At 46.8% G+C, this 15595-nt stretch overlaps 1 protein-coding gene across 14 annotated transcripts in view; it reads right to left on the reverse strand.

Annotated features, from left to right (window-relative positions):
* The window catches only part of CDK5RAP2 (CDK5 regulatory subunit associated protein 2), a 185154-nt gene that overhangs the window by 52826 nt on the left and 116733 nt on the right, over window positions 1-15595 (reverse strand). For all 14 annotated transcript variants that reach the window (XM_057548360.1, XM_057548356.1, XM_057548355.1 and 11 more), the window contains one exon: window positions 8165-8597. In XM_057548360.1, coding sequence (XP_057404343.1) covers window positions 8165-8597 — 433 coding nt within the window. The remainder of the gene's footprint in view (window positions 1-8164; window positions 8598-15595) is intronic.

Here is a 15595-nt window from a genome sequence, read left to right on the forward strand (position 1 = left end):
TCCAAAACCTATGGGATGCAGCAAAAGCAGTTTTAAGAGGGAAGTTTATAGCTATACAAGCCTACCTCAAGAAACAAGAAAAATCTCAAATAAACAATCTCACCTTACACCTAAAGGAACTAGAGAAAGAAGAACAAACAAAACCCAAAGTGAGCAGAAGGAAAGAAATCATAAAGATCAGAGCAGAAGTAAATGAAATAGAAACAAAGAAAACAATAGCAAGGGTCAAGAAAACTAAAAGCTGGTTCTGTGAGAAGATAAACAAAATTGATAAACCGTTAGCCAGACTCATCAAGAAAAAGAGGGAGAGGACTCAAATCAATAAAATTAGAAATGAAAAAGGAGAAGTTACAACAGACACCGCAGAAATACAAAGCATCCTAAGAGACTACTACAAGCAACTCTATGCCAATAAAATGGACAACCTGGAAGAAAGGGACAAATTCTTAGAAAGGTATAACCTTCCAAGACTGAACCAGGAAGAAATAGAAAATATGAACAAACCAATCACAAGTAATGAATTTGAAACTGTGATTAAAAATCTTCCAACAAACAAAAGTCCAGGACCAGATGGCTTCACAGGTGAATTCTTTCAAACATTTAGAGAAGACCTAACACCCATCCTTCTCAAACTCTTCCAAAAATTGCAGAGGAAGGAACACTCCCAAACTCATTCTATGAGGCCACCATCACCCTGATACCAAAACCAGACAAAGATACTAGAAAAAAAGAAAATTACAGACCAATATCACTGATGAATATAGATGCAAAAATCCTCAACAAAATACTAGCAAACAGAATCCAATAACACGTTAAAAGGATCATACACCATGATCAAGTGGGACTTATCCCAGGGATGCAAGGATTCTTCAATGTACGTAAATCAATCAATGTGATAAACCATATTAACAAATTGAAGGAGAAAAACCATATGATCATCTCAATAGATGCAGAAAAAGCTTTTGACAAAATTCAACACCCATTTATGATAAAAACTCTCCAGAAAGTGGGCATAGAGGGAACCTACCTCAACATAATAAAGGCCATATATGACAAACCCACAGCAAACATCATTCTCAATGGTGAAAAACTGAAAGCATTTCCTCTAAGATCAGGAACAAGACAAGGCTGTCCACTCTCACCACTATTATTCAATATAGTTTTGGAAGTCCTAGCCACGGCAATCAGAGAAGAAAAAGAAATAAAAGGAATACAAGTTGGAAAAGAAGAAGTAAAACTGTCACTGTTTGCAGATGACATGATACTATACATAAAGAATCCTAAAGATGCCACCAGAAAACTACTAGAGCTAATCAATGAATTTGGTAAAGTTGCAGGATACAAAATTAATGCACAGAAATCTCTTGCATTCCTATACACTAATGATGAAAAATCTGAAAGAGAAATTAAGGAAACTCTTCCATTTACCATTGCAACAAAAAGAATAAAATGCCTCGAATAAACCTACCTAGGGAGACAAAAGACCTGTATGCAGAAAACTATAAGACACTGATGAAAGAAATTAAAGATGATACCAACAGATGGAGAGATATACCATGTTCTTGGATTGGAAGAATCAATATTGTGAAAATGACTATACTACCCAAAGCAATCTACAGATTCAATGCAATCCCTATCAAATTACCAATGGCATTTTTTACAGAACTAGAACAAAAAATCTTAAAATTTGTTTGGAGACACAAAAGACCCCGAATAGCCAAAGCAGTCTTGAGGGAAAAAAACAGAGCTGGAGGAATCAGACTCCCTGAGCTCAGACTATACTACAAAGCTACAGTAATCAAGACAATATGGTACTGGCACAAAAACAGAAACACAGATCAACGGAACAAGATAGAAAGCCCAGAGATGAACCCACGCACCTACGGTCAACTAATCTACGACAAAGGAGGCAAGGATATGCAATGGAGAAAAGACAGCCTCTTCAATAAGTGGTGCTGGGAAAACTGGACAGCTACATGTAAAAGAATGAAATTAGAACGGTCCCTAACACCATACACAAAAATAAACTCAAAATGGATTAGAGACCTAAACGTAAGACTGGATACTGTAAAACTCTTAGAGGAAAACATAGGAAGAACACTCTTTGACATAAATCACAGCAAGATCTTTTTTGATCCACCTCCTAGAGTAATGGAAATAAAAACAAAAATAAACAAATGGGACCTAATGAAACTTCAAAGCTTTTGCACAGCAAAGGAAACCATAAACAAGACCAAAAGACAACCCTCAGAATGGGAGAAAATATCTGCAAATGAATCAACGGACAAAGGATTAATCTCCAAAATATATAAACAGCTCATGCAGCTCAATATCAAAAAAACAAACAACCCAATCCAAAAATGGGCAGAAGACCTAAATAGACATTTCTCCAAAGAAGACATACAGATGGCCAAGAAGCACATGAAAAGCTGCTCAACACCACTAATTATTAGAGAAATGCAAATCAAAACTACAATGAGGTATCACCTCACACCAGTTAGAATGGGGATCATCAGAATATCTACAAACAACAAATGCTGGAGAGGGTGTGGAGAAAAGGGAACCCTCTTGCACTGTTGGTGGTAATGTAAATTGATACAGCCACTATGGAGAACAGTATGGAGGTTCCTTAAAAAACTAAAAATTGAATTACCATATGACCCAGGAATCCCACTACTGGGCATATACCCAGAGAAAACCGTAATTCAAAAAGACACATGCACCCCAATGTTCATTGCAGCACTATTTACAATGGCCAGGTCATGGAAGCAACCTAAATGCCCATCGACAGACGAATGGATAAAGAAGATGTGGTACATATATACAACGGAATATTACTCAGCCATAAAAAGGAACGAAATTGGGTCATTTGTAGAGACGTGGATGGATCTAGAGACTGTCATACAGAGTGAAGTAAGTCAGAAAGAGAAAAACAAATATCGTATGTTAGCACATATAGGTGGAACCTAGAAAAATGGTACAGTTGAACCGGTTTGCAGGGCAGAAATTGAGACACAGATGTAAAGAACAAACGTATGGACATCAAGGGGGGAAAGTTGTGGAGGGGGCTGATAAAAAATAAAATAAAATAAAATCCCCTTTATGCGCCTCACCCACTTGCATCACTCACCAGGTTCCACTAACTCCAACTCCCAAGGTGTCTCTGAATTCTTCTGTCGCTTCTCATCCTCCGCGGCCACCACCCAACTCCAAGACGCTGTGAGCTCGCATCCAGGTCACAGAAACAGCCTCCTGAGGTGTCTCCCCACACTCATTCTTGCCCTTTCTAACCCACTTGCCATACTGCACCAAAACAGGCAACACCCCCCCGCTCCTGCTTAAAACTATTTTAATTGTTCCCCAGTTCTCGTATGGCAAAGGTCACAGTCTTTACCACAGCCCATGTGTTGTGCACGACTGCAGCCTGAGTTACTGCCCCTCCCGACCCCCCCATCCTCCAGCCACAGAGACCTCCTATCAGTTCCTCAAAATGCTTTGTTCCTTCCACCTCAGGACCTTGGCATATGCTATCTCCACTGCCTAGAATACTTTTTCTTGCCCACCCCACCTCTCCCACTAATCCCAACACATTCATTAGAACTCAGATCAAATGTGCCTTCCTCAGGAGAATGGGTCTTGATTTCCCTGTTATATACTCACTGCCCCCTCGGAATTCTCCTCGGAAAAACATTAGGACCATAATAATTAAATGCCTATGCAATTACTTGTTCTTTGTCTATCTTCTGCACCAGCCTATAAGCTTTAGGGTTCGTGGATTCTGCATTTCCTATTCATACTCTATCCACAGCTTCGAGCACAAGAACTAGTAACATAGTAGGTGCTCAACAACTATTTGTGGAATGAACATACAAATAATAACTTAAGACGCCTAGGACTTCCCTGGTGGCACAGTGGTTAAGAATCCGCCTGCCAGTGCAGGGGACACGGGTTCGATCCCTGGTCTGGGAAGATCCCACATGCCGCGATGCAACTAAGCCCGTGCGCCACAACTACTGAGCCTGCGCTCTAGAGCCTGCAAGCCACAACTACTGAGCCCACGTGCCACAACTACTGAAGTCCGCGTGCCTAGAGCCTGTGCTCCGCAACAAGAGAAGCCACCGCAATGAGAAGCCCGCGCACTGCAATGAAGAGTAGCCCCTGCTCGCCGCAACTAGAGAAAGCCCGCCTGCAGCAACAAAGACCCAACGTAGCCATAAATAAATAAATAAACAAACACAAATAACTCAGTTAAAAGATGGGCAAAGGATCTGAAAGACATTTCTCAAAAGGAGATATACATATGGTCAATAAGCACATGAAAAGATGTTCAAATCATTCATCATCAGGGAAATGCAAATCAAATCATAATGAAATACCACCACTCCCTACCCATTAGGATGGCTATCATCGAAAAGATAATAACAATTGCTGGTGAGGTTGTGGAGAAATTGGAGCCCTCACATGCTGGTGAAAACTTTTGTAAACCAGCTGCAGCCACTTTAGAAAAGAGTCTGGCAGTTCCTCAAACCGTGAAACAGAGTTACTACATGACCTAGCAATTCCACTCCTAGATCTATACCCCGGAGAAATAAAAACACATGTACACACAAAAACTTGTACATGAATGTTCACAGCAACATTATTCATGATATCCGAAAGGTAGCAACTGCCCAAATGTCCATCAACTAATGAATGGATAAATAAAATGTGGTATATCCATACAACGGACTATCACTCGGCCATAAAAAGAAATGAACTACAGATACCTGCTACAGCATGAACGAACCTTGAAAACGTTACGCTAAGTGGAAGAAGCTAGTCACCAAAGATCACAGACTACGTGATTCCATTTATATGAAATATCCAGAACAGGCAAATCTATAAAGACAGAAAAAAGCTTAGTGGCTGCCCTCAGCTAGGGGTGCGCAGGTGGGGGAAATAGGAGGTGACTGCTAATGCGTTCGGGGCTTCTGCCTGGGATAAGGTTATGTTCTAAAATTGATTGTAGTCAATAATGGTTGGGACCCTGGAAAGGAGGAAATCAGCAAAGCCTCTCAAGAAGGAAAGAAGAAGAAGGAGCCCTTCTTGCACGTTCTAGGATGTCAAATGCTTTCAAGCATGTACTCCCGTAATCCTCGGGTGAACTCTGCATTCCCGGAGCTCACAGGATTACAAAAGTTATTATACCTATTTTCCAGATGAAGAACTGAGACGTCAAACAACCAGCCCAGTACCATACAATAAGAAAGCTGGAGATTTGAGCCTCAGACTAGCTCTTCAACCTCTACTGCCCAGTTAAGAAAAGTGAGAGCCTTTCTGCCCTGAAATTCCACGCAAGAGGAGAGAACAGGTTCAAGGACAAGAGCAGTCTGCGGTGGTGCCAGGGACCACTCGGGAGGAGGTGGACGCCTCATCAAAAAGGGCTGGAAGATAAGTCACTTGCTTGGTCCTCAGTCTCCACCAATCTCTATTCTTGGATCCAAATCTGTGTGTCATATGGCAGCAGAGAAGATAGCTGCAAGTGCACAAATGCCAAAGCCAATTTCAGGCTGGAAGGCTGCCGTCAGTCACCCTAACGCCGCTTCCAAAATAACACCACACAAAATGCTACCTTATGGATGCCGAACAGAATCCCACCTACCACCTTATTAAAGATGGCATCCTGGAACTTCTCACCTGGGGAGGGAAGGGGGACAGGAATGCACATACCCTGAGCTCCTACCACGGACACGGCCCGAGGCACTCGCCACACACTGCCTCACCGAGCCAGCACGCCAGCCCCGGGTGCCAGGTCACAATGATCCATCCCCTTGGAGCCACTGAAAGTCAGGTGACTGACCCAAGGACTCAGAGCAGGTGAGCGGCGAGGCCCAATGCAATCACAGGTGTGTCTGTACAACCCAGCATCTCGCCTCTGTAACTAAACCAGAAGTATGTCCCGTCTCCCTGTTTCGCCCCTGGGCAGAAAAGATGTTCTTTTTAACAGGATGCCACAGTTCTAGCCTAAGCTCAAGGATTACTGATTCCTTGACTAACCAAAGACCATAGAGAAGACCATTAAATTTTCTTCTACGTTGCATAGACCGGAGGCCAAACTGGTGGTGAGAGAGCTCCTCCCTTCCTGAGAAAGGTGGGGTTACAATATCCCTGTCTGCCTCTAAAACCAGACTCCACTTTGCACCCCTGCTACTCCTCTCAACGGCTGAGCCACTCTTGACAATTTTCTGAGCCCTTCAGAGCTTGTATTTCTTCACATGCAAAATGTAGGTAATACCTACCTAACTCATATGCTTGGTGAGAAGGTGAAGAACTGTGGTGATACACGGATAGAATATCTAGCACAATCCTGGCATATATAGCAGATGCTAAAAAAATAAACACAGTAGCCTTCCTTTTGAAGATACCAGCAGGAAGATAGTTCCAAATGGAAAAATTTTTTCAATATATTTGGGGAAATTAAGTTCATTTGATTATCCAATTTTCCTGAATATAGGATGCTATCTCCCTCACAAATAGCAGGGGAAAAAAACCACATGCACACACACAACATCTAGTTTTCCTAATACACAGGTACAAACTAAACTAGCTGGGGCAGATGAGAGCATTTCTATTCTATCCAAATTGCACAAATTTGCATCTCGAGTACTGTTAATATAATGGCAGTGTCTTTTTTTTTTTTTTTTTTGGTCTCTACTGATATCTTTAGAAAACCCTTTTCTAGAAATTACAGTTTTGGTGCATAATTTAAAACAATCAAAAGCAATTTTGCTAATGATATATCTAACTCTCTTTGGTATGCACAAAAGCAGTAATTTACTGGTCAGAAAATAAACTTAATTCTCCATTCTGATGCTGTGAAGCAGTGTGCACGGCTGATTTCTCAGCGACAAAACACGCACCACAAACAAGGAGACCAGCCGCTGCAGCCCCATCACAAACACGACCTCTCTCCTTCTCTGCCACGCCACTCCCATCTCCCTGCTGCGGGGCTCCTCAATCCCAACCCCTCCTCCCCAGGAGGATTTTAGTAAAAGGTCCGATCAAACATTGCCAGGAGAGCCTGGCTTTTCATAATCTGGCATATTTGATGGTATCTGAGGAGAAGCATCTAGAGAAAGCATCCTGACTGAAGCAAAACGCAGGCATTCACCCACCAAAACCAGACCCTACCACTCGGGCCAGCAGAGGCTAGACAGGAGCCTGACCCAGGGAAAGGGCACGGCTGTGCAGTCAGGCCCCTCACAGCTGGCTGACCATGGGCACTCGGGACCTGGCTTCCTCACCTTTGACGGGTGTTGTAAGGATAAGAGAATGGAGACAAAGCCCACAGAACGGTACCTCTAAGACACAAAGTCCGTACAAAATAAAACCTAGGTTCTCGTCCCTACCCCTAAAGTCAGGTCATTCCAGTTTTACTGCAACCGGCGAAAGTAAAGGTCCATCAACAGGGGAAAATTATGTAAACTTTGGTACATTCCCCACAATGGAATCTTAGCAGCCATTATAAGGAAAGGTGTTCCTGATACATAACACGGAACAGTAAGCTACAGACAGATGTACACACGTGACTCTGCTTTTATAATGAAAACACACAGATATCACGAGTTATAGATAAATAAGAGAGGGCTGGGATGGGGGAGGAGAGAGGGAGGGAGGAAATGTTGGTAACACTTTGGGGAAGATTAGGATGGACACACACCTCTAGGTAGAGGCCAAGATAAGTACAGGCAGAGAGAGACACCAGACTTTATACAAATTTTTAAAAAGTAGTGGGATCGGGCTTCCCTGGTGGCGCAGTGGTTGAGAGTCTGCCTGCCAATGCAGGGGACACGGGTTCGAGCCCTGGTCTGGGAAGATCCCACATGCCGGGGAGCAACTAGGCCTGTGAGCCACAACTACTGAGCCTGCGTATCTGGAGCCTGTGCTCCGCAACAAGAGAGGCCATGATAGTGAGAGGCCCGCGCACCGCGATGAAGAGTGGCCCCCGCTTGCCGCAGCTAGAGGAAGCCCTCGCACAGAAACGAGGACCCAACACAGCCATAAATAAATAAATAAATAAATAATTAATTAAAAAAAAAAAAAAGTAGTGGGATCGGAGGTGATTTTTAAGTTTTTTGTCTACATTTAATAAGTAACTAAGTAAGTAACATGTGGGAAAACTTACTTTTTCGGTCCCCCTGGGGAAGGAGAGGGCAGCGGCCTGCCGCCCTGGCATCCTGCGCGAGCTCTCTGGCTGACGCTCGGCGCTGGATACGGCGTCTGTTGGTTGCTCTCCCCAAGGCTCTCTCGTGCCCTCGTGTCTGAATCTGACCGTGTCGCCCTCCACAGCCATGGTCTGTGTGGAGGCATCTTTCTGTTCCACCTCGGACGCCTCCGCCGCCTTTGCTAGCTGGGCTCCCGGAGGCCACTTGAGTTCATCACGTGGCTTGGAAGACAAGTTGGCTTGGATGAAATGTCCGAGTTCACCTCTTAGCTGAACGGCCATCTGCCCAAGTGTCTTCTCTGTTTTACCATCAGGGTGTTCTCCCGAAGCTTCCTGCTCTCTCAAGCACATCTGTTCCAGAAGCAGTTCTCGGAGCACTTTCAGAAGGTCCGGCCTGTTTTGCCAAAAGGGAAGGAAGTGGGAGGACTCAGCTTTCTACTATGGCCTTGTCACCGACCCACTTTCCTAAGTTTTCCCCATCGATTCTGGCCCAGATTCTGTTGAATTTAAACACAGTGAGCACCTGCCACATGCCAGGACCCACGCCAACTATGTTATCCAGGTCACCTCAGGACAACCACACCAGCTAGGTACCACATGTCTCCTTCATGGAGGAGAAGGAGAGAATTGATTTGACACAGGTGCACAGCAAGTGAGGGGGGCACACAGCTACCTGGATGCAGGCTGGGCGTAGGAAGAGCAAACAGAGTCATAAGGTATGCATGACGATTGCAAGGTCCGCCCACCCCCCTGGGCCCATCCCTACATCCAGGGGCAAGTATGGCTTCGGATGAATCTAGCCAACCTGGCAGATCCATGAGCGACCGGATCCATCACGGTGCACAGTCGGTGCTCAGCAAAGGTATCGAATGAAGGGATGCTGGGAACTGCTCTGGATAAAAAGAGCAGTGGCTTTGAAATCAGACAAAATGGCTTCAGCTTCTAACTCTGTGATTCTTGGAAAGCAAGGTGAGTTTTCCTCCACAGGATGCTGTGAGGATTAAACGAGAGTATATATGGGTAGCAGATGCTTCTCACGCCCCTTGCCACACGGCCTGGGCCTTCCTGGGATTTCAGCTGCGGCTGCGTTGACAGCTCTTGTAGACAGACAGTCCCTCCGCCAGCGCCCACAGCATGTCTCTGCTGCCTTGGGCCCTTTCCCAGAGCTCTCTGAGCTGGCCAGCAGGGCAGCGGGCAAGTGCAGACCCATTTACAGCTCCAGGGGGAACCCTAACCAGTGGAGGAAGAGAGCTGTTGGGTGAATGTCCCAGTCTCCCGTCCTTCAGAGGGCCAGCACTGACGTAGGGTCTACACCGTCCCTCAGAGGGTGGCCGGCGGGGCGGAGGCCCAGCTGCCCACAGCAGTAACCAGATCATAACGCAGCCTTCCTGGCTTTGCCTCCATCCCTCCCTTAGTCTCCCTCATCCCTCCTTCCTTCTGCCGGGAGTCACATCCCAAATAAACCACTTGTACCCAAGTGGTTACCTCAGGCTCTGCTTTCCCAGGAACTCAAAATAAGCCAACATGTAGAAGACTCTGGAGCAGCTCCAGAAGAATCCCTTGTGAGTGTGTTTCTTGGGCCAGACACTATAATGGGCGCTGGGGCTGCAGAAGTGCCTGCAGGGCCTGGTGTTAGAGGCAGATGTGTAAACAAATCACTACTCCACAGGCTAAAAAGAGAAACACAGGCACCGTGGAAGTCTGGGAAGCTTACGGGCAAGCATCCCAGGGTGTCCAGACTGGGGATGGCAGGAAGAACGCCAAAAAAGGGCCTCTAGAGTTGATGAGAGGTTAGCTGGGGGAAGGGAAATGGAACCTTCTAAGCATGGAAAACAATACGAACGGAGTCAAGACACAGTGTGGAGAGCAGGGAGGTGAGGCTGGAAGGTGAGGCAGGGAGACCTCAGCCATGTTAAGGAAAGGAGAGCCACTGGGAGGCTCTGTGTGACGAGGTGCATGGCCACACACGTGTCATGTGCAGAGAATGAATGGAGAGATCTCCCATCAGGACGGTGGTGAGAGGACACTCAAGAGCCCCTACCATCTGCTCTAAACATATGTAAATGACAGCAAAACAGACAAGACAAAAAAATGGTCAAGGTGCACTACAGGACTCAGAATCAAATAAGGTGTATCCAAAGGTCAGAAACAGAGGAGGAGACCCACTGCCATGATAATGAGGGCATCCGCAGAAAGCAGAAATATAACTCCCACGGTTGGAAGAAGACCCATGCAAATTTCTTGCCCCTAAAGTAAGACCTAGAGAGACAAGTCAAGGCAACTTCAAAACCACCGCACAGGGAGCAGCAAGGGTGGCGGGCAGAGCAGGGCTGCTGACACAGACAAACCACTGTTGCAAACAAAATCCACTATTATGAGAGACAGCAATCTGATGGATGAGTGCACACTCAAGGAAATAAAAATAATAAAGCAATCTGAAGAAGACTTAAGATAAGTATGTGTCAATCATCTAAAAAATAAAGGAGAAAAAGAGACTCATAAAAATGAGAGGAAGTTATAAAACTGAGACAGAAAATTATAAAACAAAAAAAGACTGGAGGGGGGCAAGCACCGAGGGAGGGCCAACTGGAAAGCTGTTGCTATCTTCTGGGAAAAAGAAGATGCGGTCAGGATGAGGTGGTGGAGTCAGGAGAGAGAGGGGGGAGAGAAGAGGCCCTCATCGGTGCTAGATCCTTCTCCTCTCCGCAGTTTCTCTTGCCTGCATTATTTCAAAAAAACCTTGTCAGAGACCGGAACGATTGACTGCCTTAACATACCTTGGCCTCCCCTTCCTCTGTATCTTTGGTACCACTGGAAGTGACAGGTACCCTCATGTTGTCTTCCCACTGAGCCCTCTAAGGGCAGGGATGAAGCCTTAACCCTTATCTGGATTCCTAACATCCAGCTCTGGGGTAGAATCAATTTAATTCAACTTAAACAGCTACAGCACACTGAAATAGGGTAAAAACTAAAAGTATGAAAAACAAAATTAAAACGTGTGGTACATTTTTCACTTCTAATACGGAATCATCTAGACTACACAAACCATCTTAAAATTTAGTAAACCCAGACTTCAAAAAATATTTCTGGTATTTCAAGCACGTTAAACTAAATTTTCCTTTCCTCTCCTTCCCTTAATATAGATTGAAAATAATAACAGCTGCTATTGAGCTAGCCAAAGGAGGACCATTACTCACTACCAAACAACACACAATAAAATCCAGGAAAAAAGACTTACAAATGGGTAGTAAAAGGTGGTGAAAGAGGCCATTATAATAGACTAAAGTGGTAGAGCTGCTAACATTTCAAGTGTTACTCTGCTAGAAATCTGAACAGCAAATTCATTAAGCTGTCGCCATAATCAGGACCTTTTTAATGGTTCAGTCCAAGGGTTCTGTCAGAGGCCCAAACGTTGTTTATATACCCTGAGCATCTTTGCCACATAGAAGGCATAAGGGGAAAGGAACTGACATTTACTAAGCACTTAACAGTGTGCCAGATCCCTTAAATACACTAAATAGCTTTAGTCCTCACAGTAAGACTGAGATGGGGGCTGTCACTAACCCCATTTCACAGATGAAGAAAACAGGCTCGGGAAGATTCACGATCTCCCAGCAAAGTGGCAGAGCAAAGACTGCAGACGCAGACCTTTCTGACTCCAAAGAAGCACTGCAGGGGCTTCCCTGGTGGCGCAGTGGTTGAGAATCTGCCTGCTAATGCAGGGGACGCGGGTTCGAGCCCTGGTCTGGGAAGATCCCACATGCCGCGGAGCGGCTGGGCCCGTGAGCCACAATTACTGAGCCTGCGCGTCTGGAGCCTGTGCTCCGCAACAAGAGAGGCCGTGACAGTGAGAGGCCCGCGCACCGTGATGAAGAGTGGCCCCCGCTTGCCACAACTGGAGAAAGCCCTAGCACAGAAACGAAGACCCAACATAGCAATCAATCAATCAATCAATTAATCAATAAAAAAATAAATCTTTAAAAAAAAAAAAAAAAAAAAAAAAAAAAAAGAAGCACTGCATTCTTTCTAGTTTTCTAAACTTAAACCTTCTGCTGTGATGCTGAGCTTCTAATTGTCTGCACATTCATTCAAATATTCATTGAGCCTCTCCCATTTGTCACGTAAGGCGGTGGAAATGCATGGTGAAAAAGAATCATGGCGCTGACGTTTCACTGAGGAGACAGACATCCATACAGACACGGGTAACTAAATAAGACAGTGCAAGGCAAGGAGAAGTACAAGGAAGGAGGGACGAGAAGGAGGGGAGGAGGGCGGCAGTCCTGAGACAAAGTGTAGAAGCAGGGATTCTTGTTAGACAAAGTGGTCAGGAAAGGCCTCTCTACAGAGCTGAGACACCACCACATCCCGGGAAGAGAGCGTTCCAGGTAGCGGGAACTGCTACTGCAAAGGCCCTGAGGTGAGAACAAGCTTGGATGACTGAGGAACAGAAAGGTGAGTGTGAACAACAGAGGTAGCTGATAAAGACACAGAAACAGGCAGAGGCCAGGCCAAGGAGCTCTGATCTTACTCTAAAGGTAACGGAAAGCCACTGGAGGGCTTTAAGCACAGAAGAAACATAATCTCATCTAAGTTTTTGAAAGCTGGCTCTGGCTCCTCTGTGGAGAATGGCTACAGAGGGGCAAAAACGGAAGCACGGAGACAAGCTAGAAGGCTGTGCTTTTGGAGTCCAGGCACGAGATGTGACAGCTTGGACTAAGCTGGACTAAGAGGGCAGCCGTAGAGATGTGAGTGGGTGGATTAGGGATACATTTTCCAGGTGGAACAACAGGACTTACTGATAGTTATGAGGACCTTCGGCCACAGCAGTGCTATTAAGTGACTCGTGGAAGGACAGCAGAGAAGCACAAAAGAACAGGGGGTTGGGTTTTAAACCAATTAGAGGGACTTCCCTGGTGGCGCAGTGGTTAAGAATCCGCCGGCCAACGCAGGGGACACGGGTTTGATCCCTGGTCCGGGAAGACCCCACATGCCGCGGAGCAACTAAGCCTGTGAGCCACAACCACTGAGTCTGCGCTCTAGAGCCCACGAGCCACAACTACTGAGCCCACGCGCCTAGAGCCCGTGCTCCGCAACAAGAGAAGCCACCGCAATGAGAAGCCCGCTCACCACGACGAAGAGTAGCCCCCGTTCGCCGCAACTAGAGAAAGGCCGCACGCAGCAACAAAGACCCAACGCAGTGAAAAATAAATAAATAAATACAGTTTTTTTAAAAATTAAAAATTAAAGAAAATATAAGAAAATAAACCGATTAGAGTTGAAAGCGCCCGTCAGACACACAGGTGGAGACAGCAAGTAGGCAGCTGAACGTGTGATCTGAAGGGGGCGGTCTGGGCCGTGGGTATGAATTTGGAAGTCACACAGCATACTCTGCAGCCGTGGAGAAAGGAGGTACAGCGAGGAAAAGGGAGCTAGAACGGAGCTCCAGGACACTCCAACATCCAGTGTCCAGCATCCGGCAGAGGAAGAGGAGCCAGCAAAGGAGGCTGAGGAAGAGAGGCCAGTGAGGGAGAAGGAAACTAGAGAGGGGAGGTGTGAACAGAGGCCGGGGAGTGTGGCCACCGCTGCGGGAAAGCGGATGCTGGCCACTGGATTTCACAACTTGCAAAGTGGCGTTGACCTTGATAAGTGAAGCAAAGGGTATGGAAGCACTTGGACTGAGATGAAGAGGCCTAGGTAAACCCTCACCTGTCCCATCCAACCCTGCCTTCAGACCTGGGCTTGGTCAGCTACTCGTGCTACACGCGTTCTCGGGACGGGTCACGCTTTGTACTGATCGTCACTCATTTCAAAATAAGCGCTCAGCACCGCCCGGCAGCTTCTCTTCTCCCCTCCCCAGCTGAGGACCTTGCCCTGCTCGGGGCAGGGGAGCGCGGAGGAAGCAACCGCGAGTGCCCATCCGGAGGGACCAGCATGTGCCCAGGCTCTGAAACGCGATGAAAGGGGTCTCGTTCCAGGGATTGGAAGGAGTGTGCTCCGGGGCCAGAGCACAGCAAGCACGCCGGGGACAGTGTGAGCAGAGCTGACGGAGGGGCTCGCCAGATCACACGGGGCCCGGCAGGCTGTGCTAAGGATTCTGGTCCCAAGAAAAGTGCAGCGTCTCCGAGGGGTCTTCAGTAGAGGAGTGACTTCACTGCATTTTAAGTAACCGCTATGGATACAGCATGGAAAACAGACTGGAAGGGGGACGGATGGCTGCAGGGGACTAGTTAGGGGGCAACTGCGGGGATGCCGGAGAAGTGTGACGGAAGCGAGGAGTGGAGAGGAGGAGACAGGGATGGGAGAAGCGCCTTTAGGAGGTGAAGGATCAGGACTTGGGTTTGGGAGGTGAAGGAAAGGGGAGGGTCAAGGAGGACCCTGGGTTTCTGTCCGAAGCCCACAGACCCAGTCCCTCTGTAGCACAGGATCCGCCTGCAAGCACTAGCCGCGTCCTCTCCCCTGCCCGCACACCCAAGTCTCCTTGGCTCTTTCTCTATCTTCTTCAGACCGCTCGCCAGCTCCACGCTCTGGTGGTCCCTTACCTGTCCGTTCACCAGGCCCAGAAGAGCAGACCCAGGTTCTTTAGGAGAGTTAGCTTCTCTACTTCTACTAGGTATGGCTCAAGAATGTAATACTAGCCTTGGAAAAAAAAAAAATCCCCAAGGGCTCCACTTTTAGACTTTTTCAAACCTAAGTTTAGCTACAAAGACTGAAACTTAGGTAATAAATCCTAAACCATGTCCTCTAGGGAACGGGGCAAACGAACCAGAAGCACATGAAGAGAGGGTTGGGAACCACACACACGGTGAAGACCATGGGAGAGCAGGGCCAGCCAGCCCGTCCTCCACGAGCTGACCCTTCACTCCATCCCCAGTGAACGAGTGCTCGGCTTGGTCGAATGCAAGACAGCTAATAAGGCTAAGTTGCTTCCTTATTCCATCCCAGTGGATGGGTAAGTTGAATCAGATTTACTCCTGGGGCCCAGCTACTCTGCTAGCCTGTTAGGCCCCAGGGTGGACGGCTAGAGGATGGAAGAGCTCAGAGGCCTAAGTCTCAGGCCTAAGCCTATCGCACTCCACACCAGGGTATCAGACACGGGCTCAGCAATGAACACAGAGGCCTGAATCACGGGCTGGCCGACGTATCTTGCATATGGTATGAATCTTACCTGAGGGTAACGGGAAAGGGTAGGAGTAACTGGCCAGGCACATTTTAAGCAGTAATATCACCAAAGCCCCACTTAATACCAACCTGGATCCATATGTACACACATTATTTCATTTCATCCTCACAAGACCCCTACAGGGTCGATAAGTGTCATCACCCCCCACTTTACAGGTGAGGAAACCAAGATGGGGAGATAAGTCACAAGGTCTAAACGGTACAGCTGGACCG

The sequence above is a fragment of the Balaenoptera acutorostrata genome, chromosome 6, assembly GCF_949987535.1.
Source record: "Balaenoptera acutorostrata chromosome 6, mBalAcu1.1, whole genome shotgun sequence".
Lineage (NCBI taxonomy): Eukaryota > Metazoa > Chordata > Mammalia > Artiodactyla > Balaenopteridae > Balaenoptera > Balaenoptera acutorostrata.